Source organism: Aulonocara stuartgranti (assembly GCF_965226115.1).
Source record: "Aulonocara stuartgranti genome assembly, chromosome: 14".
NCBI classification, from domain to species: Eukaryota; Metazoa; Chordata; class Actinopteri; order Cichliformes; family Cichlidae; genus Aulonocara; species Aulonocara stuartgranti.
The window spans coordinates 5923425-5939394 of record NC_138950.1 but is presented as its reverse complement, the minus strand read 5'-3'; the positions used below and the strand labels follow the sequence as shown (position 1 = coordinate 5939394).

General features: G+C 39.4%; 1 protein-coding gene across 3 annotated transcripts in view; it reads left to right on the top strand.

Annotated features, from left to right (window-relative positions):
• Positions 1-11180, top strand: part of eml2 (EMAP like 2) — a 31015-nt gene extending 19835 nt beyond the window's left edge. For all 3 annotated transcript variants that reach the window (XM_082501884.1, XM_082501885.1, XM_082501886.1), the window contains 18 exons: positions 1505-1533; positions 2870-2999; positions 3498-3647; positions 4578-4647; positions 4829-4939; positions 5475-5570; positions 5735-5869; positions 6000-6099; positions 6834-6988; positions 7200-7325; positions 7421-7552; positions 7653-7720; positions 7877-7965; positions 8079-8176; positions 8435-8522; positions 8684-8779; positions 9052-9182; positions 10610-11180. In XM_082501884.1, the coding sequence (XP_082358010.1) occupies positions 1505-1533; positions 2870-2999; positions 3498-3647; positions 4578-4647; positions 4829-4939; positions 5475-5570; positions 5735-5869; positions 6000-6099; positions 6834-6988; positions 7200-7325; positions 7421-7552; positions 7653-7720; positions 7877-7965; positions 8079-8176; positions 8435-8522; positions 8684-8779; positions 9052-9182; positions 10610-10735 (1930 nt within the window). In that variant the 3' untranslated portion in view covers positions 10736-11180. The remainder of the gene's footprint in view (positions 1-1504; positions 1534-2869; positions 3000-3497; positions 3648-4577; positions 4648-4828; positions 4940-5474; positions 5571-5734; positions 5870-5999; positions 6100-6833; positions 6989-7199; positions 7326-7420; positions 7553-7652; positions 7721-7876; positions 7966-8078; positions 8177-8434; positions 8523-8683; positions 8780-9051; positions 9183-10609) is intronic.
• The last annotated feature ends 4790 nt before the right edge of the window (positions 11181-15970 follow it).

Below are 15970 nucleotides of genomic sequence, written 5' to 3'. Positions count from 1 at the left end.
AGCATCCAGACAGGTTAGGTTGATTTCTCAGCATGCGCTGAAATGCTTGGCAGGCAGTTCTGATTGGGTGACAGCAGATTCAGGGACATCTGCAGCTCTCGCTGATGTGGCAGGTTTTGATTGGCAGGTCTAATCACGGATCCTGGCAGAGTGGCTGACTCGCCGGTTGTCATTTTTACTTGTAAATGCATTTAGCTTGTCTGTGTGGCATCTTTTAATTCTGACCACTGCGATGCTTCTCTGTCACACTGTTTCACATCTGCCGTGTGTTTAACTGATAGGCGCTGACACTGTCTGCGAATACAAGTGGACTTCTGTTTGCTTTGTGTCTGCTGACTCGTCTTTACAAACCTGTTTACACAGCAGAACTAGCAAGTTGGAAAGTTTTAGGCATCAAAGATAATGTTAAAGAAATGTGTATCAACTTGCCCGGCCCGGGGCAAATACAAGCTACTTTGTTGTTTGCTTTATTTGTTTCGCCAAGTTGAGGATAAAAGAAATTCATCAAATTTTTATCAAACCAGCCTTTCAGTATCAGGTCTTCTGGTCCTCTGTGTATCCAGGCCTGTTACTTACTATTCCCAGGTGATAGTTTATATTCATATTCTAGGAATATAAGAAATGAACCTTTAAATCCTAATCAAACCTTTAAGACCAGTCGCTGTGTTTGATAACTGTGAACCACAACAAAGCCGCACGATTTATACCCCAATTCCTGTTTTGTTTTATGTTTTTTCTATGAATGTTCAAAGAAAATTAATCTGTTAGATATTCTTTGATATGTTTTTTGACACGGCATGAGTTTGACCAGACTACTGGTCAAAGCCATCCATCCTATGAATGACCTACCCGCAGAAATCTCTACAGCACCACTATTTCTTTTCTCAGGTGAAGACGTTATTTACATTAAAGTGTGCCATACTGCATCGTAGCTATAATCGTATGCACCAGATCTGATCTTTCCAGTTCCTGCCTCAACTGTCAGCTGGTTGTTGACATGTCTGGGCTGATTGAAAGCTCCTCAGGCCTCTGCTTATAGTCCTTGCCATCAGTGGTGCAGTTTCTAAAATAATCTAAGGAGTGTAAATAATCACTTTTCTCAAAGGTCATACTGGAAATGTTGCGTGTCAGGTATGACTCGTTTTGTTAAAAATATGCTTTTCACTTTGCACATTTTAGGTCTTATAGTATTTAGTGTGAATGTAATATTCAAACAGGATTTCTAAATAAATGGGTCTAAATCCTGTCTTCAGACTACATCATCTGATCCTCTGAAGGCGAAAAGTTGTGCACATCTTTGGACATGTGTGGTACACTCTGTGTGTGTCTGCCCTCTATTTTCAATTAACTGTGGGTAAGAGATGTAGCATGAGTAAATAATTTATAAAGACATAATATACCCACCTCTCAGCACTTTCGGAAAATGATTGTAACCTTCATGCTGTTTATCGTGTAATGTGCAAAATAATATTAATTGAACACCATTTTTCTTTTTGTGTTCCAGCAAATCCAAAGAATGCACTTTCAATGCAGGTAAAATAAAATTTTAATCCCACCATTGCTTTGCTTTTGTCTGTACTGTTCTCTGTGCGTGTGTGTGTGTGTGTGTGTGTGTGTGTGTGTGTGTGTGTGTGATAATTGCGTTAGCTGTTATGTCTCAGCCTCCAATTACTGTCACACTTTAATTTGCTGTAAAGGGGATGAGCAGCCTCTCATGTGTGAAACTCAATTAGCCTTCAGGAGTCCTCGAAGAACTCTTGAAGGATTCTTCTGACTGTCATTTCAAAGAAATGCATTTTCTCATTAGAGATAGTGATGTCCCATTTTAATTATTTTAGAGGATGTTGGAAATGCAGAGGATCTCCCATTAAGATGAGTACGAGACTACTGGAGATTTTGAATACGTTGTAAAACAAAAGATCTGTAATTGCTGGAAAGTGTTTAAGCATGTGAAGCTGTTTGTCTGTTTATACATTTTCCCATTAATATATATTTAACAAGCAAAAATGTGACATCTTTTTAAGCACTGGTAAATTGTGAGGTGGTGTGCTGTTTTGCTATTTTACGTCGTTGTTTTTTTTTCTGTTGGACATTTATGCAAATTAGGTCAAATTAATTAAACTTATGCCTCATTGCATGCAAGACTTTATATGAAAAGATAATCGTCTACATGCAAGGAAGCAGCTATGAAAGTTTTATGCTGCGTTACTGTATCCTTGTTACATTTTATACCAGCAAATTGCTTTTTATTCAATTTAAAAAAAAAAAAAAAGGTATAAACTTTATATTACATGGATTTAAAGTCTTTTTGAAAAACTTCAGCAACTCTTACATACAACAAATTTTCCAGTTTTAGTCCTGTCTGTATTCTGAAAGGATTTTTTGTGAGAGGCTGTTAACAATATTTCCTCATTTCCATTTTGAAGTCTTAATGTGCCACCAAAGAGACATGATAATTATGAAGCTGGCTTTATTCAGTGTTTAATTTTCTCTTCTGAAGCATGCAAAGTAGCACAAATTTAGAGAGAGATGGCCTCGTATGCATATTTAATCACAAAGTGTCTGAAAATTTATACCAAGCACCAAAGAAGGAAAAATTATTCTGATGTCAGGTGTTGAGTTGGGAGGTTTCTAGACTTCCTGCTGCGTCCGCTGTCTTCAAATTGGCATTACTGGGGTGAAACTTAAAGAAGTATTTCAATCAATTATGTTCTTACTGACACAAAATCATTTTGGTTATAAAGTTAGTAAAAAATGCTGTCAAAGCTAGAGAGGGTGATGGTACAGAGGTCAAAACTAGTGTTACTTTGTCCTTCTCTCTTTCTTTAACTGGTGATCTTGCTTTTCCTCCCTCCCTCTTTAACTGCAGAGGACAGCTACGTGAGGATGTTCCTCCGCGGCCGTCCCGTCACCATGCACGTCCCAGACCAGCAGAAGGGGACTTACAGCCTTGACCAGAAGGTGGCGCTGCCTGACCATAAGCTCAAACTGCAGTGGGTGTATCCTTGATCCAGACAGAGAGAAATTAAGAAGTACACGAACAGTTTACTTAAAGATTCGGATGGTTTAGATATTTAAAATATCTGATTAATAGACTCAGGCTAGCGTTACTTTATTTTTAGGTTTATTTAGATTTATTCTGCTGTGATTCATACAACATGCAACTGTCTGTGGCTCACCAATCAACCTGTTAGACCATATAAACGTAATGGACGTGACCTCCGGTGTGGGAGTACATTTTTCTAATATAACTAATAACTAATGATCATATCTTCTGTTTTCACAGCTGTTCTGACACATATTTGTCTGTAAGATAAATAATAGGGGTGAAAGCACAAACTGTATCTCTGAAAACCAAGAAATTACAAAAAATAAGATTTGGTGTTTCTAAGTTATCTTAGTAAGAAGCATCAACAAAATATATAAAATAAAATTGCTGAATATTCTGGTAATCCTGTCCAGCATCAGCCATCTTCCTTAATCTAACCGTGGTCCAGTTATGGCTACCGTGGTCGTGACTGCCGCTCCAACCTGTACCTGCTTCCCACGGGAGAGATTGTCTACTTCAATGCTTCAGTGGTGGTGCTGTACAACACAGAGGAGCAGCAGCAGAGACACTACCTGGGCCACAACGATGACGTCAAATGGTGAGAAAACAGCAGGCTGATGAGAGCAGCCATTAAAGTGTTTTAATCTTTACAGAGACTGTGCATTTTCCTGCATCATCTCTGCTTTCCTCATTTACTCTAAGTCTTGTAAACAGATCCCGTTTGATCAAAAGCTGTGTTTAACTAACACACCGTGATATAGATGGTTTTGTTTAAACAGACTCACTTGATGTTATGTCTTTTCATACAGAAGAACTAACATAACAATCATCATTCAAATGAATAAAAACTAGAGGAAACCTCTTTAAACAGTAAAAATGAAGCTAAAATGAGCAAATCTCCTCCCAAAAGAAATTAAAATGAAAAGAAAATGTAAAAAAGCAAAACTCTATTCGACCCCACACGTGAGACAAAGAGAGAAACGAGCTGCTCAGAAGTTGTTTTTGTTTTTGCGTAACACGTCATCGACAGCTTCTGTGTTTACCATCAGTGAAATTTGTGCTGTACTTAATGAGCACCAGTTGACATCCTGTGCCTGGAGACACTGGGATGTAAACATTAAGGCCCCCTGGGGCATGCTGGGAAAGCTACTCCGCTCTGCAGGGAAACAATCGTGCTCTCCTCTCCCACGCCGTCACGTGGAATCCGCCTCTTCACGTTGTCATTTTTTTTGTGTTTTAGAAATGCAAAATATGATTCACATTGAAATAAATATTGTATATTTGTTTTTATTGACTTGGAAAATGTGAGTCAATCGGTTTGTTTATATGGCTGTTGTTTATACGTGTCAAGTGTCTATAACGTGCTTCTGAAAAATACTCGAGATTTCCTGTAAAAGTCAGAGACCAGAGAAAACGGCGTGTGTCACGATAAACATTTTTAAAGGCATCGTGTGAAAGAAGCAGAATGAATGAGAATTAATAATCACAAAGCCACAAATATAATTAATATTTTCTCATATCTTCTTAGCCTGAGTGTGCATCCTGACATGGTTACCATAGCAACAGGACAAGTGGCTGGAAACTCTAAAGATGGAAAGGTACTGCGAGCATCTCCAATCCTGCCGTAGCGTTGTCTCCTAATCACTAAATATGAAACTGAAAGAGCTTTAAAACTTCAAATAAAGTTTTGTTTTGTTTTTTGTGGAAACCAGAAGAAGGTTTGATATGAATCAAACAACTTTACTATGTCTCCTCTTTTTTTTGTGTGTGTTTGTTCAGCTGCTGGCTCCCCATGTTCGCGTCTGGGATTCTGTGAGCCTCAACACGCTCCATGTGCTTGGAACGGGAGTGTTCGATAGAGCGGTCACCTGTGTGGCTTTCTCAAAGTCGGTAAGGAGCGTCTCACCCTTTTAGACTAGAGGTGTCAACATCATTCTAGTTCAGGGAATTACACCAATGAATAATGACCTCTAAAGAAAAAGGGGATGCATTTGGAGGTGTTTTATTTTAATGTAAAGACATATATTCCCCTAAAACTTCACATTTAATCAGCCAACTATTTATGTGTCTCAGTTTTTCTACATCCATCATCTACGTCAGTCGGTGTCATAAATCACAGGCTTAACAACGTTACTTGAGTGTGTTTTGGCAGGCGATGGTTAATGTCTTTGTCAGTAAGAAGCCCGTTAAACTGATGAGTCATAGTTCTGGCTCAGATATAATCAATGCTTTAGTCAGCCAGACTCATGATGTGATCTATATATAACACTGCAAGTGTAATGCTTCCTGCAAAATATAATACAATCCCAATAACTATGCACTTATCCAAATACCCAGTTTTTACACAAGTCATTCAGGCCCCTTTCTATGTTTTCATGCTTTATTAAGATTTAATCAGTTATTTATTCATTCATTCATTCACCAGAATGGCGGCACCTTCCTTTGCGCTGTGGATGATGCCAACGATCACATCTTGTCAGTCTGGAACTGGCAGAAGGAGAAGCAGCTGGCTGAAGTCAAGGTATGGCCACCTGAGTCTGATCTCATTCATACAGCTGTATCATTATTGATCTCCTGGTTTTAAATTTTTTTGATAACATGCATGGATGAAGGATTTTAATGGTATGTTTTCATGAACGTAGCAAATAGAATGAAACAATAGCTTCCTGGCTTCTGTCCCTGCAGTGCTCCAATGACTCTGTGCTGGCCGCTGTGTTTCATCCCATGGACACCAACCTGATTGTTACCTGTGGAAAATCTCACATCAACTTCTGGACCATGGAGGGGAACACTCTCACCAAGAGACAGGGCCTGTTTGAGGTATCGCAACTATACACAAGTTGTTTGTTCTTAAAACCCTGCTGTATATTTAGTTTTATTTCTTAAGGTGCAGTCTATGACAGCAGTCTTTTCTGTAGTCCTTGAAATCCTTATTTGTCTGGCTTTGTAGAAACACGAGAAACCAAAGTATGTGTTGTGTGTGGCATTCGCTGAGAATGGAGACGCCATCACAGGAGACTCCAGTGGGAACCTCTACATCTGGGCCAAAGGTACGATCAAAGTGAAAGTTCTGATCCAGCTTTTTTTTTTTTTCTTTTCTTTTCTTTTTTGACAAAATTTAGAGATTCAATCGCCAATCACAGAAATCCTGGCTGCTTGAATTAACGAAGGTTTGAACACGTTTATATTCATATATGATTGTTTCAATAAAACAGGAATAACAGAACATAAAATTAAGCATTTGTGGATACAGCTAACAAAAAAGAAAAAAAACGAAGGGAAACACAAAAACTGGTTACATTGAATACAAAACAGAACTTCTCACGTTAGAACATAGGTTAAAAAAAATTAACAAAACTCCAGAACTCGGAAAGGTCGATTGGTACTAACAAAACCTTTCCTTGCAAACGACACTAAGTTAGCAGCAACACAACTGAGCTTCACATTCCCATTAACACAGTAAAGTTGTAGGTCATCGGCCCTCGATGGAATAAGCAAATCTGTTAGTCAACAGGAACATCCTTAAATTGAAAGTTAGAGAAGTTTGTCAGAAAAAGACCCCAGATTTTACCAAATGTGCCCTTTTAATTCTGGGTGGATCTTTTCAAGACTGAGACACGACATAAGATCAGCAAGCCACTGATAATGGGGGGTGGGGCATCTGACATAGATACGGCAGTCTGGATTTTAAATGAACTCATTCATTTATCATTACTGTGAAGCACAAATGTAAAGAGGCAGGATATCTGCTGCTCACTCTCTGATTCCCTGTGTCGTCTGACAGGTGGTACCCGCATCAGCCAGGTGGTGTCAGCGGCGCACGAAGGCGGCATTTTCTCAGTGTGTGTTCTCAAGGACGGCACCATGGTGTCTGGAGGGGGGAAAGACCGCAAGGTGGTGCTGTGGGACCACGATTACAGAAAAAAGGCAACGATGGAGGTGAGCGAATTCTCCTCTGAGGGGAAATCTGAGGTCGTGAAACTTCTGTGGAACCCACTTAAATATTATTTTAAACTTTTCTCAGTTTAGTGATTAAACTGTCAGTGGGTGTCTCTTGTGTTGCAAGTAAATAACTCCAAAAAAAAGTTTTATTACTTAATGTTTTGAATATTGTGCTTTCTTTGACTCTGTGCTGCATGTGTGTGTCCAGGTGGGAGAGTCCTTCGGTCCTGTTCGTGCTCTGGCTGAAGGTAAACCCGGAGAACTCTTTGTTGGAACCACCAAGAATGCAATCATCAGAGCTGCCTTCCCTGATACATTAACACCTATTGTGCAGGTACATGCTGATAACATTCACAGGCTGACTACTAACAAATATTTTAACTTTATGCATGCTGCATTTTAAATAAGAAATGATATGATGTGCTACAGGGTCACACCGATGAGCTGTGGGGTCTGGACATCCATCCCACCATGGAGCAGTTTGTTACCTGCTCACAGGACAAACAAGTTCACCTCTGGGATGCCCACTCCCACCAGCCCCTGTGGAGCAAGACCATCGAGGTGAGGAAGATTTTTGTGAATGAAGACAGCGTTAGGGACTGAGCTTCCCGTTCAATCACAAGTACTAAATAACAAGTATGTCGTCTTCTCTGTGCTTTAGGATCCAGGGAGGTCTGCAGGCTTCCATCCCAGCGGGGCTGTTCTGGCTGTGGGGACCATGACTGGAAAGTGAGCCTTACAGCTGAAACAAGTTAAAATTCAGAAACTGAGCATTGACAAAACATTCACTAACACTGATCTCCTTTAATGCTGGAGATATTAAAGCCTTCCTATTTGGATCCTTGTCATGTGCATTTTCCCAAATCTCTGCCTTGTGTGTTGCAGGTGGTTGGTGCTGGACACTGACACTCGGGATCTTGTTTCTATGCACACAGATGGCAATGAGATCATTTCCAATGTCAAGTACTCTCCGGGTAAAACATCATCTGCTCACCTCGCTGACACAGATCCATAAAATGTTAAAGTTCAGACAAAATTTCATATTTCAGTTCATTGATTTTCTGCTAACTTCACTTTGTGTCTGCAGACGGTAACTTCCTGGCTGTCGCTTCCCATGATAACTTTGTTTACATCTATGCTGTAACTGAAAACGGCCGAAAGTACAGCCGTGTGGGGAAATGCACTGTAAGTAGATGCTCACATGGAGCGCCAGTTGTAAATGTCTGTTTGTAAATGAATTCCCATTCTTACAGTGATCTCTTTTCATAAAATCAGATCGCTAGTGTCTGAAGGCTTAAGTAGTTTATGGAGGTTGAAAAGTGAATTGATATATTGCTGTTCTTTGGATGAGAATTTCACTCAAAATTAACATCAATAACATTAAAAGAGAGTTTTAACAAAAAATGTTCAATCGTCACTCTGCATGATCTGCCTCTTCCCCAGGGACACTCCAGCTTTGTTACCCATGTGGACTGGTCGAAAAACAGCCAGTACCTTGTCACCAACTCAGGAGACTATGAGATCCTCTTCTGTAAGTCATACTTCATGTCTGTTCATGTGCACTTTTAGCTCCACCCTCTGATTTTACTGTCAATATAGGAATCTGGTAAAATATGAAACTCATATCACTGACTTCTCAAAGTTATGTTCATATGTCAAGGAATCTTTTGGGGGGGTTTCTTCGGCTTTTAGGGGAGGCATCCAGTGGTAAACATGTGACCAACATGGACACAGTGCGCAACCTGGAGTGGGCCACCTACACCTGCACTCTGAGCTTCAACACGTTTGGTAGGTTGATAAAACTTTTTAAATTCATCTATTTTATCACACTAGTATTTTGCAATGTTTGCCTGAAGCAAGCGTAGCTCTCACACAGTCGTTTCTTCTTGCGAATTTGTTTTGATGGAGAAGAGCACGGTGTTTTTATGTGGCCGCAGCTAAAAAAACACGAAGTGACTGAAGATGCTGTTCCACTGTCTTCGTCGCCCTCGTGCTAACTCTGCCGCTGGCGCTTTCTTTTTGGGTTTTTTTTTTTTTTTTGGTCTTTTTGTGTCTTGCAGGAATCTGGCCAGATGGAGCAGATGGCACAGACATCAATGCTGCGTGCAGGTCACATGATGGATCCCTGCTGGCCTCTGCTGATGACTTTGGCAAAGTGCACTTGTTCTCCTTCCCCTGCTCTCAACCAAGGGTCAGTCATGTTAACTCACAGTGACAAACACAAAGCACATCAGAGCCGGGGTCTGCGTGTTTGTATGCTCGTGTTGAAATTTGTTCCACTTCGCAGACACGCTGACTTTCAACACTGCCAGAACTACGTAGCTATGGTGTTTGTCTCTCAACTGCATTGTGATTAAGTTTTAATGAACACTGGGGAAACCCAATGAAAGCTCAGCAGAAATAACAGAATACCTTATCATTATCAGGCCTGTAATGTGCACAATGTCTGCCAGGTGTTTATATTGTGCTCACAAACCGTTGCAGGCTGTTAGACACCTTTTTTACAAGTTTTCAGTTAAAGCCTTCTAAACTGGGGCTGTAAACTAAATTGTCCATTAAGACAAACTGGCTGCCATTAGAGCAGAAAATCACAAGCTGTAAAAAGTTACAACATATTTTAAACAGATTTGGAATGAAAATGAGTGTTTAGTGGCTTAAACCAGACAGTTGTGTTTCATGAACAGCTGGTACGAATGTAAAACCCCCACATTATACATTTGTTTTTCATTGCAAATAACCTTCATGATTATTGAAACTTAGAAGGTTCATGAGGTGATTTATGTGACCAAGAAGGTTAACGTTGTTTAAAGAAGATAATTTTCTTCTCCAGTAGTTTATATTTGGTATTATTGGTATTGGACCGCTGTTCCTGTAGCTTCCATGCAAATAAATCTAAAGCTGCAATAAGAGCCCCCGTCAAGAGGAGAGCATGGATTCGTAGATTAAATAAGTCAGGCTCCTATTGAATCAATGGAGTTGAGGTCGAGATGGGTTGCAAAGTGGCTTGCAGGGGCAGCAGCAGCTCTAGCAAGACTACAGCAGCTGAAATAACTTCCCATATGAGATTGTTCAACTTTATCTGAGTAAGATGTCACTGGCTATGATGCACACAAATTTACACATGCATAAACAAGAAAAAGAAAAGGGTTACTATTAACAATGGAGAACTTAAACTCTGTTATTGCTCTTGGACTCTACTAGAGAATCTTTGCTTGAGTCACAGTTCAAAATAAAACTTTTGTATCTTGTACTTGGTTAAGCACCTCAGTTCATCCTGAGTCTGGAAGGATCAGTTTTAGCTCCTCCTTCCTTAGGTCAACTCTCTTATGATTGGCTGCCCCTGACAAAAGGGAAGGTTTGAACTGCAGGTGATTGGGGATTATTATGACTATATTATCATTTGCTCTCCATGACATCTTACAAAGCACAGAGTAGGATGAAACCGAGCATTTAGTGCAGTAATGTATCCACCAGGTTAACAGTGCATATAGTTTATACATCCTTCAAATAAAGAAAACCGTGAAACTTTCATTTAAAATTCCCAAAAGAGCATGTTGTTCACTTTTAATTAATTACTCCTTAACTTTTTTTTTTGTCCTGCTTTGCTTTGTTATCCAGGCTCCAAGTCAAGAATACGGTGGCCATAGCAGTCACGTGACCAACGTTGCCTTCCTGCACGATGACAGTCACCTGATCTCCACTGGTGGGAAGGACACCAGCATCCTGCAGTGGGTGGTTGCCTAGGCAAAATTATACACCTGCATCTCTGACTTCCACTGGAATCCTGTCTGACCCTCGTCACATCTTCTTCACCTCATCTTTATCCTCGGGCTACCACGGGGCAGCAGCTCCTCTGTGCCTACTGGAATTTAAAAAAGTAAAGAAAAGAAAAAATGCACCACCGTAACTTGAGAAACCCAGAGATGTGACACCAAATAAGTATCACTGGAATAGTTTAAAGTGTACTGCTGTTTCTTATAGACTGTAGAGAAATTACTTGTTGTAATGGAGGAAATTACTAACTTTTACCATTACAAAAAATAAATAAATAAATCAACTACTGCAAATCCACCTCATCTGACAACACAATAAATCTGCAATTTTTCCATTAATACTAACTGGGCCTGAACTCTTTCAACCCTTTAAAGGGAAGTACATCTGTTCTAAATTACAAGCCTGTCAGCAAGGTTAAGATATAATAAGATATAATAAAGGAAGCGTGACACGTTGAACTGAGGTACTTAGATAAATTTTTTCATATCAAATTTAAACCAAATTTTATTTAGTGCTGTAAAATATCCATGATTTGTAATAACAGAATTAAAACATGAACCTTTTAGGAGTGCAAGATTTTGTTTTTTTTCTCCCCCAGGAGTGTGGAGTAGATCCCTGTGAACATGCAGTGATCTTTCCTACACCTGGAAAATCACAGATAAAATTTCAAACTTGTGCAAAGATTAAGTACAGCAACACATGAAGGTGTGATACTCTAAAACCATAAAGAGTGATAAATATTGGCCTGCATTTGAGCAAATTAATATTGCATTAAATGGGTGAAATCTTCCTTTTAAAATGCTTATAATAACCCCTCTGCCTTCTTCTCTTCACTGTTACATCACTCAGCATTTCCATACTCTTAAGGTGCAGATTGTAAGTATAGTACAGATTGCTGTTGGAGATTGTAAACGGTACAAAGTGTCTGTTTTGTCCCGAGCCTTTTGATTTCTCCTTCTACTGCTGGGCTGTTGTGTTTCTGATTGTACTACTACTGTAAATGTGCTGAGATGGCACTAGATGGCGCTACAGCGCAAGAGAATGAGCATGACTTGGGCTCCCCTCCTGTAGATGTTGTCTAAAAGGTCTTTAGAGTAAATATATATTATGCAGTATATCCGAGTGGCTGTGTTATTTTAATATTTAACTGTAACAACGATGGATGTTAGAATTATTATACTCGTGGCACTTTTAGTGATTGACAGCGAGGTAATGTAGGCTGCTGTGCCATGGAAGCTTGGGCTGTGCTTTGCCTTCTTGTTTTGTTAATAAAGTTTTTACCCAAATGCACATGATGCTTTTTTCCCCCCCCTTTATTTCATCAGCCAAAAAGCCGAACATGATGCATTGATGTCAGTGATGTAAATGAATAAAAACTAACACAATATTCCCAAAAGTATTCACTGATCTGCCTTTGAATGCATATGAACTTGAGTGACATCCCATCTTGAATCCACAGGGTTTAATATAGCAGCTTCAACTCTTCTGTGAATCTCCAGAAGTGCATTTTATTCCTACAGAAGCACTTCTGTGAAGACTGCTATTGATGCGGACACATCAAACATGTCTCCGCTCCAGTGGTGGTGTGCTTTACACCACTGCATCCTACGCTTTGCATTGCACTTGGTGATGTAAGGCTTGGATGCAGAGCCGTTCCGTGAAGCTCTCTACCCACTGTACTTGAGCTAATTTGAAGGCCACATGAAGTTTAGAAGTCTATAGCGATTAACTCTCCAGAAAGTTGCAGACCTCCGTGATTTTACATTGCCTACTATAGCTGAGTCGCTGGAATTCTCAATCACTTTGTTAAAATACCGCTAACAGTGGAATATTCAGCAGTGAGGAAAGTTCACGACTGGACTTGTTGCACAGGTGGCATCCTGTCACGGTATCACGCTGAATTAAATGAGCTCCCGAGAGGGACCCATTCGTTTACAAATGTTGCAGAGGCAGTCTGCATGCCTAGTTACGGTACTTGATTTTATACATGTGTGGCCATGGAAGCGACTGGAACAACCATTTACTTGTGCTCCTTCTTCCTGATGCTGCTCTCTGCTAAGATTGCCACATCTGTCACAACTGTGGTCTTCTGTTCCTTTTCAGCCACCACTATGTGTGGTTGGTTGGCCAACAGATGCTTGTCTGTCTGGAATGAAGGTCCTTGTTGTTCTCAACCACCTTTGGGGGCGTCTTCCATCGGGACTAGGGTACTTAGTAGTCCATATGTGGCACAGATGTTCATGTGCACTATCCCAGTCACTTGGTTGTGCCTCTGTGTCAATTAGTGTTCACATAAACAAGCAACTAAATGCAACACATTACTCACCAAGCTCATGATATCAGATTTACATACATTTTCATATGATTAATAACAGATGGAAAATATTTGACATGAATACTGGGATAGTTGAGAGGAAATCAGCAATCAGTGGTATCAGTGGTAATCAGTGATGGTTATTTGCAACAACACTTCCAACATTGTTATGATGTACAGCAGCAATTCTGCAGTTTTTTACTTTAAAAAGCATGAAATGGAAACCCAAAGAAGATGATTCCAGTGTTTATCCAAAGAACAGCAGAATGCAATAAGCATAGTGACACTGCACTGGTGTTGTCATGACGGTCAAGTTTACCTATATCCAATGTTCCCTTCGTAAGAAGAAACAGGGCACGGTTTATCAAACAGGCCCCAACTGCTGCTGGCACAAATGTACTGTCCTCTTATGAAAAGTGCAGACTCCTTCCTCCATTTCCATTTCCATGTGGCCTAATGCAATCTTCTCTCACAAGGATTCTAAAAAAAATAGTTTAATCTCATTAGAAAACCCAGTCAGCATAGAGAACTCATGGTACTCTTTTCTGTGCTGGTAGGTTCCTAATCTTTATTTTTTTGTGGGTATGCATTTTCATTTTACTATTTTTACGTGTTTAAGGGTTTGTTTGTTTGTTTGTTTTGTGTATTTGCATTTGATTGTTTTTAGTTTTTCCTCTTGTCTTAGATGTTATTAACTTGAGCCCCACTTTTCCCTACCAACTGTTGCCCAGTAGGTGAGAATGCAACCGGTCTTGAGAGATTTATATTTTTATCAAGTCTTGTTTAAATTCCTTCGTTTATTGGATATGTGGGACATATAAATATATAAATAGGGTCATAAAACTTCAGAGTTAAGATAGTGAGTTTAATTGCACCAGCGAAAGAATTAAATTTGGGCAGTTAGATAAAATCAACAGAAATTACAGTAGTTTGTATACAGTCCTTTGATATACAACGTTTTTGCAGAAGTCTATACTCTGTACTGAAAAAAATAAATAAAAATATGCCCATAGAGGGAAAGTAGCAGCCAGGTACTACTAATGAAATGCACAAGATTCACTGATGATCAGCAAGTGTCACTACCTCTGTGTGTTAACACAATGCCATGATCCCAACAATTTCACCCCAAGGTCAGACCGTGCAATTCTCAGAGAATATTGCAAAAGCCCAAGAGCTCCATTGGAGACTCTCCAGGCCTTAGTTACCATGCTAAAGGTCATGATTGTAGTGATTTACACATTCACTAAGCAAGTGAAAGGCTGCTGTTTTGGAGAGACAAATCCCTTTGGTGTTCAGGCAACGGCTGAAAGTGAGCATTATTTTTTTATGATAGTAGAATAATTAGAAAATGCTCTGAGCAAGTCATTTGACTTGCTTGTGAGGAGGAAGCCTCTTCTCTCTGAAGAAAGCATGAGAGCATGACTAAGACTGCAAAGGTGCATCTGAAGAAACCACAAGATTTCTGGAACAATGTCCTTTGGACAAGGTAGAAATGTTTGGCCAAAATACGCAGTGAGACAAAAAATAGAACATATCAGCTCTGTTTGTCAGGTCATATCAGTATGCTGGTAGTAGATATCAGCACAAACATCTCATACCAGCTGACAGCACGGTGGTGGAGGGGTGATGATTTGAGTTTGTTATGCAGCCACAGGACCTTAGCCGGTTGCATTAGACTGTAGCAGCGGACCATGAACTCCTCAGTATCCTAGTATTTTAGAATCAAACATGAGTCTTTCTGGCTGAAATGTTATTGTGACCCCTGAGGACACGAGTGCATAAATAAGTGTTTGAAAACATCCAGAATAATGTGAGAGTCTGATAAATTCATCCTTGAAATTGTTAATTTAAGTTATTGCTGCTGGACTACAGAATCGTGACGTATACTTACAGTATACGATATAGTATAAGTATATCTGATGTGTCCTACATGAACATAACAGCTGACCTTATGCATTACTGAGGGCATTCACAAGATATATGCAACATATACCCAGCTCTACCCGATTAAATACAATAACACTTATGTTTCTATTTATATTTGTAGTTTATATTTGTTTTCATAACTCAACTGTGATATGACAACAAATATAATGAAATCATGAGGCCAAATGATCATGTGATGACTGTGATTTTAACTAGAAGGGTTAAAATAAGCTCAAGAACTGGAGGAATACATCCTCTCAGTCCTGCATAAAGCATTTATTAAATCAGCTTTTGGCTTTGCATCGGACCTGAACGTCACTCACAAAAGTGAAAATCTTCTAATTAATCTATTTCACTATCACATTGTATTTCCTGCATGCTCTTTAGTCTTTATACAACACAAACTACTCTTCCGATCTGGTCTGAGGACCTTTGATTGTCAAAGATCCCTATCACCAGCAACACTTTAGTTAAAACCACTTGAATTGCAGTCTTGAATGAGTATTATAGATTTCTTTTTTCCAATTACACTAAACAGCATTTTGCCTGCCCCAGCTTTAATGCTACTGTAGAGAAATACTGGTGTGGACAAAGTGATTACAAAGTGAACTTTAGAAGCTGCAGAAAAAATCAATGAAAGTCAGAAGCAGACGCAAACTAATGACAGAATTAGCTTTTTGTAGCATGACTCGTGTAAAGACCCGTGAGCTGAAAATAGTTCAGTTTGAAACCAAATACTTAGAAAGCCTGTCTTAACTCAGCAAAATCGTAAAATGATTGAATAGAAAATACTGATACAGAGTTAGTCATGTTGTTATTTTTCTTTTTTAGACTTATTCTTTCTCTTATATCCTTCTATAGAAAAACACTTTCACATGATCTTCTGTATTATTGATAGGGTACAATGTAAAGCGCCTTGAGGAAACTGTAGTTGTGATTTGGCGCTGTATAAATAAAACTAAACT